The sequence below is a fragment of the Triticum dicoccoides genome, chromosome 6B (assembly GCF_002162155.2).
Source record: "Triticum dicoccoides isolate Atlit2015 ecotype Zavitan chromosome 6B, WEW_v2.0, whole genome shotgun sequence".
In the NCBI taxonomy this organism is placed as follows: domain Eukaryota; kingdom Viridiplantae; phylum Streptophyta; class Magnoliopsida; order Poales; family Poaceae; genus Triticum; species Triticum dicoccoides.
The window spans coordinates 671,642,495-671,658,771 of NC_041391.1; the positions used below are offsets into that span (position 1 = coordinate 671,642,495).

The following is a 16,277-nucleotide window of genomic DNA, read 5'->3' on the forward strand; positions in this document are numbered from 1 at the left end:
TACGGTCACTGGCTCAGCGTATAGCTCCCTATTTGTCTGGTTGACCAGTCAAACAGTCCGCATGCGCCTCATCAGCTCATGTTCTTTATCTATCTACACGGGCCTACCTGTCAGTGGAGAATGAAATAAAAACCAAAATTATGCGTATGTGGGGAATCAAACCACGGACTCGTCGCTGCAACGCAAACTCGTCAGCCAAATGTAAATGAAATACTTTGCGTCAGACACTCACGCTCACGTTGTCAAAGCATGCTAATGCACGCACGTCGCCCTCTCAATCAAAGTCCAACTCATGGCGCAACGCAAACGGCGAGCCCATCACCTGCGTGCCTCGGTGGTGCCTGACATTACTGTAGCAACCAGACCTCAAACAGTCTGATCTCTGTGCATCCGTGTCATCCCTGGATCCGTAATGCTGACACACACAGTACTTGAAGGATTTATAACAGAGTAGCAATCACACACTTATTACATCGAATGTCTCAAAAGAGAACTTATTACAATAAATGTGGCTTAAGGCCATCTAATAACGATAACAGCGGAAGGCTTGGAAGATAAAGCGAGTCCATCAACTCCAACGACATCACTGAGTATAAGATCACGACCTAAGGCACCTTACTCGTCGTCTGAAAAGTCTACAACATGAACGTTGCAGCCCGAAAACGGGTCAATACATGGATTATGCTGGCAATGTAACACATAGAGAGTAATGAACAGAATAATGCTATCACTACATGCATATATGGCCGATGGAAAGCTCTATGGTTATAGTTTTGCGTAAAACCAATTTTTCCCTACAGCAAAGGAATAAATTTTATTTAACTATCATAGTGGTTGTTAAACATTCAGAAGGTTCCTCCAACTCAATCCCAATTAAGCATCATCATTAACCAAACAAAATTAAAATAGCGATAAAACTCAATCCCAATTAATACTCAATAACCGAAAAAATAGGATGATGATGCTTAATTGGGATAAAAAATAAAAACAAACACGTATTTTTCCTAATTCAAATAAAATAGCGATAAAACTCCGAAATAAAATCTTGTTTGATTTTATTATTAAATGCTCAATATTTGTTTATTTTGGGAAAGTCATTTTATTCCCTCTCTCTTATTTTTATAATTGAAATATTTGAAGATAAAATAATTAAAATCAAATGATCCCTTTTCTAAATTTGAGAAAAACTCAAATAAGAAAATAACGAAATTCCCAACTCTCTCCGCGGGTCCTTGAGTTGCGTGAAATTTCTAGGATCAAACCAAAATGCAATAAAATATGATATGCAATGATGATCTAATGTATAACATTCCAAATTGAAAATTTGGGATGTTACAAACCTACCCACCTTAAGATGAATCTCGCCCTCAAGATTCGGGTTGGCTAGAAACTAGGTGAGGGTGGTCCTTCAGTAGATCTTCCTCTCGTTCCCAGGTGGCTTCATCCTCGGTATGGTGGCTCCACTGAACTTTGCAAAACTTGATAACCTTGTTGCGCGTGACTCGGCTGGCAAACTCGAGAATATTGACTGGTTTCTCCTCATAGGTCAAATCACTATCCAGCTGAAATGCTTCTAGGGGCACTGTATCTCTCAGCAGTATATCAACCATCTCTGCGTGGCACTTCTTCAACTGGGAAACGTGGAACACATCATGAACTCCTGACAAACCTTCGGGTAATTCCAACTTGTAAGCAACTTCTCCCATACGCTCCAAACTTTGTATGGTCCCACAAAACGTGGTGCTAACTTTCCCTTAACTCCAAAACGCTTAACTCCTCGAAGTGGGGATACACGAAGATAAAACTCTGTCTCTGACTTTGTAAACTGTATCCTTGCGTTTAGAATATGCATAGCTCTTCTGCCTGGACTGGGCTACCTTGAGCCTATCACGAATTAGCTTAACCTTCTCTTCAGACTCTTTAATCAAATCTGGTCCAAACAACTGACGGTCTCCAACTTCATCCCACAACAATGGTGTCCTGCACCTCCTTCCGTACAAAGCTTCGAAAGGGGCCATCTTTAAACTGGATTGATAAATTTTGTTGTAAGAGAACTCTGCATATGGCAAATTGTCGTCCCAACTCGATCCATAATCTAGCGCACAGGCTCTCAGCATGTCCTCCAGAATCTAATTGACTCTCTTGGTCTGTCCATCTGTCTGTGGATGAAAGGCTGTACTGAACTCTAGCCCGGTACCCAAAGTTTCGTGCAACTAATTCCATAAGTTTGAGGTAAATTGGGTTCCTCTATCTGATACAATGGTCCTCAGAATTCCATGCAGACATACGTATATCTTTGCCAACTTAACACTTGGATAAGTGGTCTTCACTGGGATGAAATGAGCTACCTTCGTCAAACAATCGACTACAACCCATATTGAGTCATAGCTTAAACGTGTCCTGGGTAATCCCGTGATAAAATCCATGCCTAGCTTATCCCACTTCCATTCGGGTATCGGCAATGGCTGTAGCAATCCTGCTGGCTTCTGATGCTCTGCCTTCACTCTCTGACATACATCACAAACTGCTACATACTCCGCAATATCCTTCTTCATTCCGGTCCACCAAAAAGTGTCCTTCAGATCCAAATACATCTTGGTATTTCCAGGGTGAATCGAATACGATGAATCATGGGCCTCCTGCAGAATCAACTTCCTGATCTCTGGGTCATTAGGCACATAAACGCGGTCCTCAAACCATAAGGTATCGTGCTCATCCTCACGAAATCCTTTAGCCTTTCCTTTGCTCATCTTCTCCTTTATCTCGGTGATCTCCTTGTCAGTCTTCTGAGCTTCTCTGATCTTATCCATCAAAGTAGACTGAATCTCCAATGCTGGTACATAGCCTCTCGGAACTATCTCCAAACATAGCTCGCGAAGATCCTCAGCTAGCTCCTTTGGTAACCCTCCGGTCATGAGAGTGTTGACATGTCTCTTGCGGCTCAACGCATTGGCTACTACATTAGCCTTTCCGGGGTGATAATGCAATCTCATATCATAATCCTTAATGAGCTCCAACCATCGATTTAACTCCTTTTGTGTGAAGATGTACTTCAAACTCTTGTGATCCGTGTACACCTCACAATGGTTTCCGATGAGAAAATGTCTCCATGTATTCAATGCATGCACTACGGCTGCTAACTCCAAGTCATGTGTGGCATAATTCAACTCATGGGGCTTAAGTTGTCCTGAAGCATACGAAACAACTCTTCCCTCCTGCATAAGCACTGCTCCAAGTCCTCGACGAGAAGCATCACAATATACTTTATAATCCTTGCGCTGATCTGGCAGAATCAACACTGGTGATGTAACCAAATGTTTTTTCAACTCCTGGAAACTGGCCTCACATTCCTCAGTCCATTTGAATTTGGTGTCCTTCTTCAACAACTCCGTCATGGGTTTTGTAATCTTCGAGAAATTCTCAATGAACCTCCGGTAGTATCCTCCGAGTCCAAGGAAACTCCGGATCTCTCCAACTGACATGGGGCTTCCCAATTTGTCACAGTGACAACCTTGGTGGGGTCTACTGCTATTCCTTCTCCGGATATAACATGTCCGAGGAATCCAACTTCCTTCAACCAAAACTCACACTTGCTGAACTTGGGATATAACTGATGTCCTCTGAGCTTCCCAAGTACCAAACACAAATGCTCCTTATGCTCCTCTTCACTTTTCGAGTAGACCAAAATATCATCAATGAACACCACGACGAACTTATCCAGAAACTCCATAAACACCTTGTTCATCATGTTCATGAAATAGGCAGGTGCATTAGTCAGACCAAATGACATAACGGTACACTCATACAGCCCGTACCTAGTGGTAAAAGCTGTCTTAGGTATATCCTGCTCTCGAATCTTCAACTGGTGGTATCCTGATCGCAGATCGATCTTGGAAAATACCTTAGCTCCTTGCAATTGGTCAAACAAATCGTTGATCATCGGCAGTGGGTACTTGTTCTTGATAGTCACTTCATTCAATCCTCGATAATCAACAACCATCCATAATGATCCGTGCTTTTCTCCACTAGAAGCACTAGTGATCCCCAAGGTGACGAACTTGGGTGAATATAGCCTTTATCCAGTAACTCCTTAATTTGCTTCTTAATTTCCTCCAAATCTTTTGCGGGCATCCTGTACGGTCTCTTAGATATCGGCCCTGTGCCTGGCAAAAGCTCAATCAAAAACTCAATGTCTCTATCCAGCGGCATGCCTGGCAACTCTTCTGGAAATACGTCAGGAAAATCCTTCACCACTGGTACTTCCTCCGTACAACTCCTGATAAGGAATTTACTTGAGTCCTCTTCAGCACATGCCGGGATACATACTTGATCCTTCTTCTCTTTGGGGTGGTAAGCAAAATCGACTTACTGGCGCATTCAATGTTCCCTCCATACTTCAATAACCAATCCATGCCTAATATCACATCCAGTCCTTGCGACTCCAATACTATTAGGTCTGAGGGGAACACATAGTTACCAATCCTTAATGGTAACCGATCACACCATAGACTAGCCATATACTTAGATCCTGGCGAGGTTACTAACATGGGTGACCTAAGGGATTGGGTTGGCAGTTTATACTTATCCACAAATCCCCTTGATATGTATGAATGCGATGCACCAGTATCAAAAACAATGATTGTAGTAAATGACTTAACCAAAAACTTACCTATTACTACATCTGGCTGGGCTTCAACCTCCTCCACGCTAACATGGTTCACCTGTCCCCTGTTGAAAGGGTTCGGCTTCTTCCCGGAGCTTCCATTGCCATTTCCATTCTTTGCTTCAGGACATTCAGTGGCATAATGTCCAGTCTTCTGGCATTTGAAACAGGTAATGTGGCTTAGATCCCTCTTGGTTGGTGTTGATGGCTTGCTACGGTTCTGTCCGTTGCTTCCTCCATTCCCATTACCATTCTTGGGGCCACTATGGTTGTGCGAACTCCCTCCTCTATGGGTATGCTGAAAAGGTTCTCCCTAGTTCGGGGTAAAACGAGGCTTCTGCTGAGCTCCAGAATTGTACTTCCCTTGTCCATACTTCCTCTTGCGGTTGTCAATCTGCTGCTGCTTCCCTTCAATCATGAGAGCTCTATCTACCAACTCCTGGTAATTGTTGAAGGTTGCCACCATCAACTGCATGCTCAGCTCATCATTCAGTCCTTCCAAAAACTTCTCCTGCTTAGATGCATCCGTAGCAACGTCATCTGGGGCATAACGTGCTAGCTTACTAAAATCATCCACATACTGGCCAACTGTATGTCCTCCTTGGCGCAAGTTGCGAAACTCACACTTCTTCATGGCCATAGCTCCTGCTGAAACATGGGCAGTACGGAAAGCCTGCTGAAACTAGTCCCATGTGACAGTGTCGATAGGATAAGTGGCTGTGAAATTCTCCCACCATGATGCTGCAGGTCCATCAAGCTGATGTGCGGCAAAACGCACCTTCTCCGCATCTGTGCATCCTGCAGTGGTCAACTCCCTTCCCATCTTGTGGAGCCAATCATATGCAACTATCGGCTCGGTGCTACTGGACAACACCGGCGGATTCAGCTTCAAGAAACGGGTTAAGTGATCAACCGGTGGTGGTGGTGGTGGGTTGTTGTTGTTGTTGTTGTTGTTGTTGTTGTTCCCCTGATTCTGATTCTGGAATAGCATCTGCATCAATGCATTCTGCTGCTGGATCAATTGAGTGAGCTCCGGTGGGAAAGCAAATCCATTGCCACGTCTCGGAGGCATCTGAGGGTTTAGAAAGGATGAGAATACAGAATAGAATGAGGTCTATAGAGAAAACACTACCCATATGCACATGAGACAAACACAAACAATATCACTTCAGTCAATCCAAACAAGGGCATACAACGGTCTAACTATCATTACAGAAGTGCTCGGACTATACTATATACATGGGGGAAATACTACTATTGCTGTGGTGGTCGACTAGAAAAATTGATCGGTCGAAGACTCCATGATATCTGCTCCAGCTTCATCAACAAAGTCATCATCTCTACCGTCTGGGTCCGAGTTGGTGTCGTCGATGTAGTTCTCCGAGCAAGTGCAATCATCGTCTTATCCTCCAGTCACGGGGAATCCCATGAATACTTTTAGCTTCTTCTTCAGATCATCATTCTTCTCCACGAGTGTCACAATTTCCTCCTCATATCCATTGCGTGTTGACTTGAGTTCTTCTTCCAGCTCTGTGATCTTAGTCATACCTTCTTTAGATCTATCATGCCGGCGCACTTCTGGTTCTCCTGGCAACGAATGTGCTGGTTTAACTCCTGGATGAAAGCTGCAATTGATCTATCCTTCCTGGTGCTGATCATCTCCCATTGCTCATCTCGGCACCCACAAATCTGGTAAATAGTATCCTTGAGATCCTTGTGGTAAACTTCTCCTATGCGTCCCATGGTGATTGGGCTGCCATGCTCTTTCCTAGACTCCAGGTTGGTGCATCAAAGGAAAACTATATGGGCTCAGTGACTGGCATGAACGTCCTTCCTGGAACGTGAACTTGAATCTTCCAACGCTCCTCTTCTGGAAAGTGGCGATGTAGGTCCCGGTGAAGCTTGGTACTCCGATGTTCAAGTATCTAGTGACTTCCCTCAATTGGCGTCCAAAGGGTGTATCTTCATCCGGTTGCATGAACTTGTTCCTTGCATCCGCCATCCTAAAGAGTAGAAAAGGTGAGGAGTCAGAAATGAGAAGAGAGTAGTGATCTAGGGCTTTAGCTTAGTGGTCGTGTCCTATGATCAGCGTGTGCTCTAATACCATCTTGTACCGACCAGACCTCAAACAGTCTAATCTATGTGCATCAGTGTCATCCCTGGATCCGTAATGCTGACAGGCACAGTACTTGAAGGATTTATAACAGAGTAGCAATCACACACTTATTACATCGAATGTATCAAAAGAGAACTTATTACAATAAATGTGGCTTAAGGCCATCTAATAACGATAACAGCGGAAGGCTTGGAAGATAAAGCGAGTCCATCAACTCCAACGGCATCACTGAGTATAAGATCACGACCTAAGGCACCTTACTTGTTGTCTGAAAAGTCTGCAACATGAACGTTGCAGCCCGAAAACGGGTCAGCACGTGGAATATGCTGGCAATGTAACACATAGAGAGTAATGAACAGCATAATGCTATCACTACATGCATATATGGCTGATGGAAAGCTCTATGGTTACAGTTTTGCGTAAAGCCAATTTTTCCCTACAACAAAGGAATAAATTTTATTTAACTATCATGGTGGTTGTTAAACATTGAGAAGGTTCCTCCAACTCAATCCCAATTAAGCATCATCATTAATCCAACAAAATTAAATTAAGTAACATGATGAGATTCTCATGATAATCCAGGTACTAGATACTCAAAACGTCCATAATCGGGGACACGGCTAACCATGATTAGTTTATACACTCTGCAGAGGTTTGCGCACTTTTCCCCACAAGACTCGATCTCCTCTGTTGGATTTCTTGCACTACATGGTGTTTGAGAAACGGATGACCGAGACACAGTCTTTCAGAAGCATTAACTCTTTACTCTGGGTAGACAGTACCAACCTACATCCCCTACATCTTCTAGTCTACCACTGAAAGAGGTCATACAACATACTCAACTATGCTAGAGCCCATAGTAGCTTGCGGCTACACTCGGAAGTTTCTAGCATGAATAATCTCATGATCCCTTTGAGCCTGGGTGGCGGTCCATAGGAGAATCGCACGGTACCCCGGGATTTCCAAAATATAGGCAACACTGGGTTCCCCAGGTGCCTCAATCCACCCAGATGTGTATTAAAGTTGCCACCTTAAGTAAAACATTAATTAACAATCTCACATCTGTGATGGATACACTCACCCAATCCACGTCTACTAGCATAGCATCGCAATATAAGCAAACGTAGAAGTAACTCCCAAACGGTTGATAATAAAACAGGTAATAGGTACTACCTCATCTACTTCCGAAAACCCACATATTAAATCAGATCCTAATCATGCAATTGTTTGAGGATTGATCTAATGCAATAAAACTGGGTAGTAAAGAGGTATGATCAAAGTGTTACTTGCCTTGCTGATGATCCGTGAAACCTAGAGACTCGTAGTAGCACGCTGCACACTCCGGGTACTCTATCACAAACAAACAGGCATACAATAAGCACTCGTCTAATGCACGAGTAAAACTCAAATAAGAGATCTAACCAGAAAGTTCAACTTAAGAACTCCGGTTTGCAAAAAGAATCAAATCAAACGAAGCAACGAAAGTAAAACGGCGAAAGAAACAAGCTTTGTTTACTAATATGGACCTAAGTCAAATTTTACAGTAGCAAAAACTTGTTTGAGTTGGTTAAACGGAAAGAGAGTTTCGAGATGAAACTCTAGGCGTTTGGATCGCCTGATTCCGATAAACGAGCGAAAAGTTATACTAGAATGAAAATCGGATCAGAAATCACGATCGGAAATAATCGCGGAAAATCCAAGAAAAAGAAAAACGGACGAATAGGCTAACGAACGAACATTTGTTGTCTGCGGCTAAATGACGAAAACCATTCGTTAAAATGTACGTACGAACGAAAGTCCGCGAAATAAATAAACCAAAAAAACTAAACCGTTCTATTAAAAAACCGCGGTTTTTAAAAAAACGGGTGGTTAACCGCCGGCGGCGGCGACGAACTCCGGTGGCTACCTCGACGGACAACGGCGGCGGGTGGAGGCTCCGGCGAGCGGCGAGGCGACGGCGGGGTCAGCGGCGGTGGCGCGGGGCGGCGGCGGCGCAGGGCGACGGCGGCGGTGTTGGGCTAGGGTTAGGGTTAGGTGGCGGCGCGTGCGCTGGGGTGGGCTGGCGGTGTCGGCGGCTTATAAAGGCCGAGCGGAGAGGAGTCCGGGTCGCCCACGGCGGCCCAAGTCGGTTCGTTTTTTTAAAACAATTCGGACGTGCAGAAAAAGAAAGAAAAGAAATGCTAAACGGACTCCAAAAATCCCGAAATAAATTTTCCCCGTCCTCTAGAAATAAGCCGACAAGACGAACATTTATTTGGGCCCTAAATGCAATTTTGAAAAACGCGTATTTTTCCAAATTCAAATAAAACAGCGATAAAACTCTGAAATAAAATCTTATTTGATTTTATTATTAAATCCTCAATATTTCTTTAGTTTGGGAAAGTCGTTTTATTCCCTCTCTCTTATTTTTATAATTGAAATATTTGAAGATAAAATAATTAAAATCAAATGATCCCTTTTCTAAATTTGAGAAAAACTCAAATAAGAAAATAACGAAATTCCCAACTCTCTCCGCGGGTCCTTGAGTTGCGTGAAATTTCTAGGATCAAACCAAAATGCAATAAAATATGATATGCAATGATGATCTAATGTATAACATTCTAAATTGAAAATTTGGGATGTTAAAATTACTGTTTATACGTTTGATGGAGGCCTATGCGAACGCCGAGCATGTATTCACCTGGCTCAACACCAAAGGTCATACTCGGAGCGCCTTGCTCATGTATATCGTCCATCACTGCGACAATCTATAAAACAGCCCAGCTAGAGAGGGTACTATAGTACGGAGTATGTACTATCCTGAGCGACCGATCTTAGTTGCCGCTGAACACGAGTGTTTGTCTGATCGATTCGTCCATTACTCGTAAGTTATGCATGGTTGTGTGGTGTCTAATGGTGGTCATCGAAGGCTAGCTGGCGACAAGAGCGGTTGCATGGATGCCTGGTTGTCAATACGTGCCGCGTATGCTTCAAAGGCTCGTCATCCATGAGTTCACACTTTACCACCACGCCAGCGTCTGACCGCCCTGGCCTACCGAAACCCCTTCCATCGCTAGCGCGCGCTTCCCTCCTGAGACGGTCATCGTCTCTCCAGAACGTCAATGCCGCATTCACCGGACTTAACTGCAGGTGCAGTTGGTGTGTCAATGACATGCGGGCCAGATGCCCGTTGGGCCCACATGTCAGTAACCCAACGCACTTGCAGTTAAGTCACTGAAGTAGCATCCGCATTCACGCCCGACGAACCTACTCCAATGCCAGCCGTCCATCCGTCTGCCGCGGCTCATTGCCATTCGCCCGCTATATTAACTTGAGCCCTAGCTCCCAGCCATAGACAAAGACCCACACTCATTCTCCTACGATCCCTTCCTTCTATCGGCAGCACTCCAACCATGGCCTCCTGGCGCTCCGAAGCTCTCTTGGACGTACTATCGCAGGAGCAGATGAGGGACATCAGCGGCTCCGCTCCGGGCGTGCTCCAAAGCTCTCTTTGACATACTGTCGCAGGAGCAGACAAAGGAGATCGCCGGCACCCCCCCTCCCCCGGCCGCCCTCCGCCGCCACGACCACGAAGCTGGCGCGCGGGCGCGGGCGCAGCCGATATCGAGGAAGAGTAGTACACGGTAGGTCGCTGCCGCTCTGGTCCCAGGAAGGCCACCGCTACTCTTCTCAGTCGACGCCAAGCTTGGTGGGGTAAACATCGGCGGCCAATTAGTCGCTTGATGGCGACATGGAGGCGGAAATCTTTAGAACCTTGTGCTCCGGAGGAGGAGGTTATCGAGGCGGATGAGGAGGAGGCAAAGGCAATGGCCGGCTTTCTCGAGTTCATGGCCGGACATGGTGGTCGGGCACCGGCGATCATTTAGATTAGGTTTACAGTAGGTTTTAGTACGGTTTGTGCGAAATATGTAATGAATTCCGTCCAGGTTGTAGGAAAAGTTTTCGAAATGTTATGAATTTCATTCGGTTAATTTGAAATTTGCTTTGTTTGCACGAATTTCGTCTGGTTAGTTCATATAGTTGTCGAAAGGTATGCATGCACTACTAGGAAAAACCTTATACACAGAAGTTTATCAGCAGCGCGGTTTAAAAATAGGCGCTACTGCTAATTAGTAGCAGCGAGGGATATAAAAACCACGCTACTACTAAGTTGATAGTAGTAGCGAGGGGTATAAACCCGCGCTGCTACTAAATGTTCTCCAGCAATGCCCCCGAAATAGGCCATAGTAATAGCGAGGGGTATAAAACCGGCGCTACTACTAAGTAAGTAGTAGTAGCGCCGGTAAGACCCCCACGCTACTACTAAGCGTGTCCACGCCACCACCACCTCCTGGACCGTCCCACACCACCCACCCCCCGTCTGTCTAAAAAAAAACACCACGCAGCCCGATCCCCAACCTCCTCTCCTCTCCCAACCCACTCGCCGCCGGCCTCCCATCCACCTCCTCTCCTCCGCCCGTCCGCCCCATGCCCCCCGCTGCGTGCGCCACGCCGGCGGCCGCGCGGCCGCCGCTCCCCGTCTCGCGCCGCTGCCCACCCCCGCCCCCCTCCGCCGCGCACGTGCCCGCACGCCGCAGCGCCAGCTCCTCCTCCGCTACGGGCATCACAGGGCAAGACGGAGCTACCTGACGGAGCTGGTCCTCTCCAAGGGGTACGAGGTGCACGGCGATGGTGGCGCCAGCGCGGGGGCGGGGGCGGTTCGTGGTGGAGAAGAGCAGCGTGAGGGTGCTGGCGCCGGAGCACTTCCGGGGCCACCACGACGCCGCCATCGGCAACTTCGGGGTGCCCGACTACGGCGGCACGCTCACGGGCGCCGTGCTCCAACCAGACAAGAAGGCCACCGGATACGCCGAGTTCCCGGCCAGGTTCAAGTCCAAGTCCGGCCGCCCCGTCGTCCTCCTGCTCGACCGAGGAGGTACACACGCAACACGCTCACCAATTACCTTCAGCCATTAACCCTGCTGATTTGATTGATTGATTGATCGATTCCTGGCTTCGGCTAATTCTCACGGGGAAGACATTGCTGATGCGCGACTGTGCGAGCCTGAATTGTCCGATGATTTACGGTGCCACCGAATTTAGTTTTTCCATCGGTGATGTGTTAACTGGGAAGGAAGCTACTGATGGGAGTTAGTACTACTAATATATTGGCCTATTACATACACATGCTAATTAATTTAGTGCTAGTAGTATTACTTTAATCCTGTTGATGTAGATATATCTCCAACTCAGATATGAGAGATTTTCAGAAGCTTCTTAATCTGCGGAGGGGGAAGGGACTTTACAAGTGGAGATCAATTTTGCCATGTTCCATTTAGTTAGATATTTTGTACTAAAAGGTAGAATTAGGCGACTTTTCTTGGTCCAGTATATCATGCATAACTAGTCAAAAAATTGAATACTAGTGAAATTTATTTTAGAAAACACCAAATTCAAATGCAACCTGTGGGAACGCGCCAAATTCAAATGGAATTTAGTACTCCCTCCGGAGTATAACGCACCAAACTAATATTTTCCTGATAGATTATCTTCAGTTTGTTCCCCTTTGGTCTGCGTCAACAGTTTCAGATATCTGCCTAACCTGCCAACTCTGAACCCAGACAGCAAGAAGAGTAGATTCAGACATGGATGCAGTATAAAAAACAGTCATTGCATTTGTTGGTGCCCATTTCATTTGATCCAACCATCACAACGCACCTGATCACAATACCTCCACAACCAACTCCAATCGGTTGGTGCCGCGAGCAATTCCTTCAAGCCAAAGACAGCATCAGACAGACCAACAATCTGTTTCATCCTTCCTTGATTAATTTCCAAGCAAAGAAAGAAATAATTCCACATTTTCTAACCTCCTTCAAGCATCAGATCAACTATCTGTTTCATCATGCTTCCTTGATTGATTTCCAAGCAAAGAAAGGAAGAATTCCAAACTTTCATTTTGTGTAGTAATAAATAAAAAAATGAATTCTGGTACAGAACTCTGGCTGTAAATTAACAACACTTGACTGGCGTTTGTACTGTCCCAACATAGTGCTACTTCACGCTCAAGTCGTGGAACGCGCAGCAGGCGGGGGCGGCGGCGGTGCTGATCACGGTGCTCCATGAAGGAGAAGAAGTACAGCAACACTGCGCGGAGGAGGTGGTGGCGTCGCTGGGGCTGCCGCTGGAGAAGGTGCTGGCGTGCATGGTCGACCCCGACGCCGATGCCAACAACGCCGTGCTGTCCAAGGAGCAGGAGGACCAGATCGGGCGCGGGTCAAGGGGGGACGTCACCATCCTGCCCACGCTTGTCATCAACGACATCCAGTACAGAGGTATGGCTGGCATATATGGTATGTTGGTATCCATCAGTGGCATTTTGCATGACCATCTTGGCACATTGCAATGGGAATATTTAAACCAGTACAGTTCTGAATTGCTATTAACCTACATATTGAAATGGTGAATATGTTAGCACATATTTCTCATACGTGAAGAGCATCAGTTGAACTATAGTCCTCTGATTAAATGAATAAAATGAGTGTTGGCCTGAAGCTTTTGCTTGTTCATTCGTAGGATTCATCAAGGTGTCCAGTGAACTATCCATTATTCTTGCCTATTTGCTTTTCAGGTATTAGGCATTTTGTACTGAAGCAAACTTGTCTGTTTTCGATTATGATAGCAAACTTGTCTTTCTGTATTGTGTGATACATTCTGAATATATGTTATCTTGGTATCCATCAGTAGCATTTTGCATTACCATCTTGGCACATTGCAATGGGGGTATTTAAATCAGTACAGTTCAAAATTGTAGTTTGAGATCTTTGCATTTGTAAAATTTTATGGGACTACAGGTTTTGAGATCTTTGCTTTCCCATGCAACCAGTTTGGTGGGCATGAACTTGGCATTGATAAGGAAAATGTTCAGATTGCTTGCATGCCGAGTATCTGATTTCTGACAAGGTAAATGTGTGCTTGATACTTCCTCCTTTTTTGGTGTCTCTGTTTCAAGCTGATGTAAATGTTACTGGCCTACGTCGTATAGAAGATAATTTAGTGATCTCAAATGATCACACTATCAAATGGTGAATGTGCACCGATAAAGCATGGGAGTTTTTCTTGTGTTACTAGTGTCCAACCAGAATTAGTAAGGTATGATCAACGTGGCCGTATAATTAGATTTGGAAAAATACTAACTTGTTATTTCCTTTGCATTTTTTACTGTAAAAAGTCATGGCTCGCCTATTAACCGGCGGCCGTAGAAGGACTAATCACCTAACTGAAACACTAATAATCAGAAGATAGATTGGACTTCGTTTAATGGATATACAGCATATTGAATTATTTTCTATTTGGTCTAATTGATATAATCATGTCTAATAGAGTTCACAATCTTTACTTTGAAGATCTGTAGCTAGACGTTAGAACTGTTGACATGCAAATAATTAACTAACTGCATGTCGTACTTGAATTACAGGTTTTTTGGTTTCGTCACTCCTTTGTTATATGGAAGAAGACTTCATGGTTAGCATTATTTATTACTCCCTCCGTTCCTAAATACTTGTCTTTCTAGGCATTTCAACAAGTGACTACATACGGCGCAAAATGAGTGAATCTACACTCTAAAACATGTCTACATACATCCGTATGTTGAGTCCATTTGAAATGCCTAGAAAGACAAGTATTTGGGAACGGAGGGAGTATAAGACATGCATATAAGATTTTCTTGCCACTGTAAGTAGGAAGTTAATTTTTTTTGGTCTGTTTTGTTCTGCGGGGATTTTGGTCTGTTTTTTTAATAGTATATATGATCATTCAGTCACAATTCCTGTATTTTAGAACTAAAGCTCCCCCTAATTAAAATGCAGAAACGTGTTTTCTTTCATTATGTTTCAGTCACTGTCTTAGAAACACTAGAAAATATCTCTTGACAAACTTCTTCATGGAACTAATTTTTTTATGCTAATGGAAAATTGGATTTATAATCTTTAACCTCGAATCTTTATAGGATTTTGGTTACTACCATATCTGCTCTTGCAGGTCTACTAGAGTATCCACTTTTGAGGTTGATTTTCAAAATGTGTATATCTAATATTTCTTACTGCAGCTTTAAGCTTCACTGTCATCTAACTTTGTCTAGTTAATATACTTACTCGGCAACATGGAAAGTTTCCACATTTGTTCTAGCTGTCTCTATGGGTTAGCGACTTAGCATACATGTTGTAATAAGGTTTCACATTTGCTTCTCTGACAAGGTCTGTTTTTATTCATAGGTAGAAGATAGCGACAGAGTGCTGCCGGATAATGAGATGTTGAAGCGGCAGATTGAATCCATGACACCGAAGTGCAATTGCGGCAGATTATCTCTATCTTTTATTTTCATTTTTCTTATTATTGAGTGAGAACAGAATGAGGAACTGTGTGATAGTACATACAACAACTGTAGTAAAAAGAAACTTATGTTTGCAATTGTTAATGACATAGATACTTCCATGTTCTTTGAAGTGGTCATTTGTGAGTTGCAATGCATAATGAGGTTTTTTGGCTGATTTATTTCCTTCGGTTTCTGGTTAACCATGAAATAGGAGCCCAGCAGTGCTCACTATTGTTGTGTTTACTGGGAACTGTATGCATAAAATGGAATTGGTTGATTTTATTTTTTTAATTATAAATTAGTTAGTAGTGGCGTGGGAAATGACTGCGCGCTACTAGTATTTAGGATACTAGTAGCGTTGGTAGTATGGACACGCTGTTACTATTTTGTTAGTAGTGGCGCGGGTACTAAATAGCAGTAGCGTGGGTGGCACACGCTACTACTAACTTTGTTAGTAGTAGCGCGGGTTCAACCCACGCTATTACTAACTATTAGCTGTAGCGCCTTATTGGTAGCGCGGGTACCCGCGCTGCTGATAGGCCTAAAACCCGCGCTGCTGCTAGGCTTTTCCCTAGTAGTGATGCAGCATCGGATGGCATCCATCAGTGTCCTCGGACAGATGCCGGTGTAAATTTATGGGCCAGCGCTGGAGATGCCCTAACTATCATGCTATAATTGCTAATAGTGCTCCATTATTTGGCAGGGAACAGTTATCCCTCGAACAAAATCAGATCTGCGGTGTTTCACACTCCCCCCACGTAAGAGTGTAAACTCTTGCTTACATAAAAATGGAGCAAGTAGACGGCACTGTAGCATGTCATATCACTCAAACTAGCCCGCCTAACAAGCGGGAAAGCACCGCCCTCGTCATTTTGTTCTAGATTTCTATCGATCGATCGCGCGAAAATGTTACGCTTCAAGTTCTAAAGGAAAAGGCGGCACACTTACTGTCGGTGGAAAACGGCACCTATGGGATCGCTGGAATCCCTTCTACGGTTGCGGTGTGCGGGGATCGTGAGAGGAGCGGGACTAGTAGGCAAAACAAAGGGATTTACCCAGGTTTGGGCCGCAAAGATGCGTCAAACCCTACATCCTGCTTTGGTGGATGTATTTAGTGTTCTTGAGTTCTTGAAGTAGCTCTAGGT

At 44.5% G+C, this 16,277-nt stretch overlaps 1 protein-coding gene across 2 annotated transcripts; it reads left to right on the plus strand.

Moving 5' to 3' along the window:
• The first annotated feature begins 11,339 nt into the window (after positions 1 to 11,339).
• On the plus strand, positions 11,340 to 15,233 carry LOC119324583 (vacuolar-sorting receptor 7-like). Of its 2 annotated transcripts, XR_005157039.1 has the most exons (4): positions 11,340 to 11,694; positions 12,811 to 13,721; positions 14,236 to 14,282; positions 15,032 to 15,233. XR_005157039.1 is itself a non-coding variant. In XM_037598361.1 (3 exons), the coding sequence occupies exons 1-2, from the start codon at positions 11,448 to 11,450 to the stop codon at positions 12,882 to 12,884; spliced, it is 321 nt and encodes a 106-aa protein (XP_037454258.1). In that variant the 5' UTR covers positions 11,340 to 11,447; the 3' UTR covers positions 12,885 to 14,282; positions 15,032 to 15,233. The 2 variants fall into 2 exon arrangements, 1 of the variants encoding a protein (XP_037454258.1); XM_037598361.1 differs by having other exon boundaries at positions 12,811 to 14,282.
• The last annotated feature ends 1,044 nt before the right edge of the window (positions 15,234 to 16,277 follow it).

Excerpts from the sequence above, each read along its gene's own strand:
- LOC119324583 (XM_037598361.1), top strand. The coding sequence starts at position 11,448 with ATGGTGGCGCCAGCGCGGGGGCGGGGGCGGTTCGTGGTGGAGAAGAGC. Across the intron at positions 11,695-12,810 it reads CCTCCTGCTCGACCGAGGAG|TGCTACTTCACGCTCAAGTC; the intron begins GTACACACGCAA and ends GTCCCAACATAG.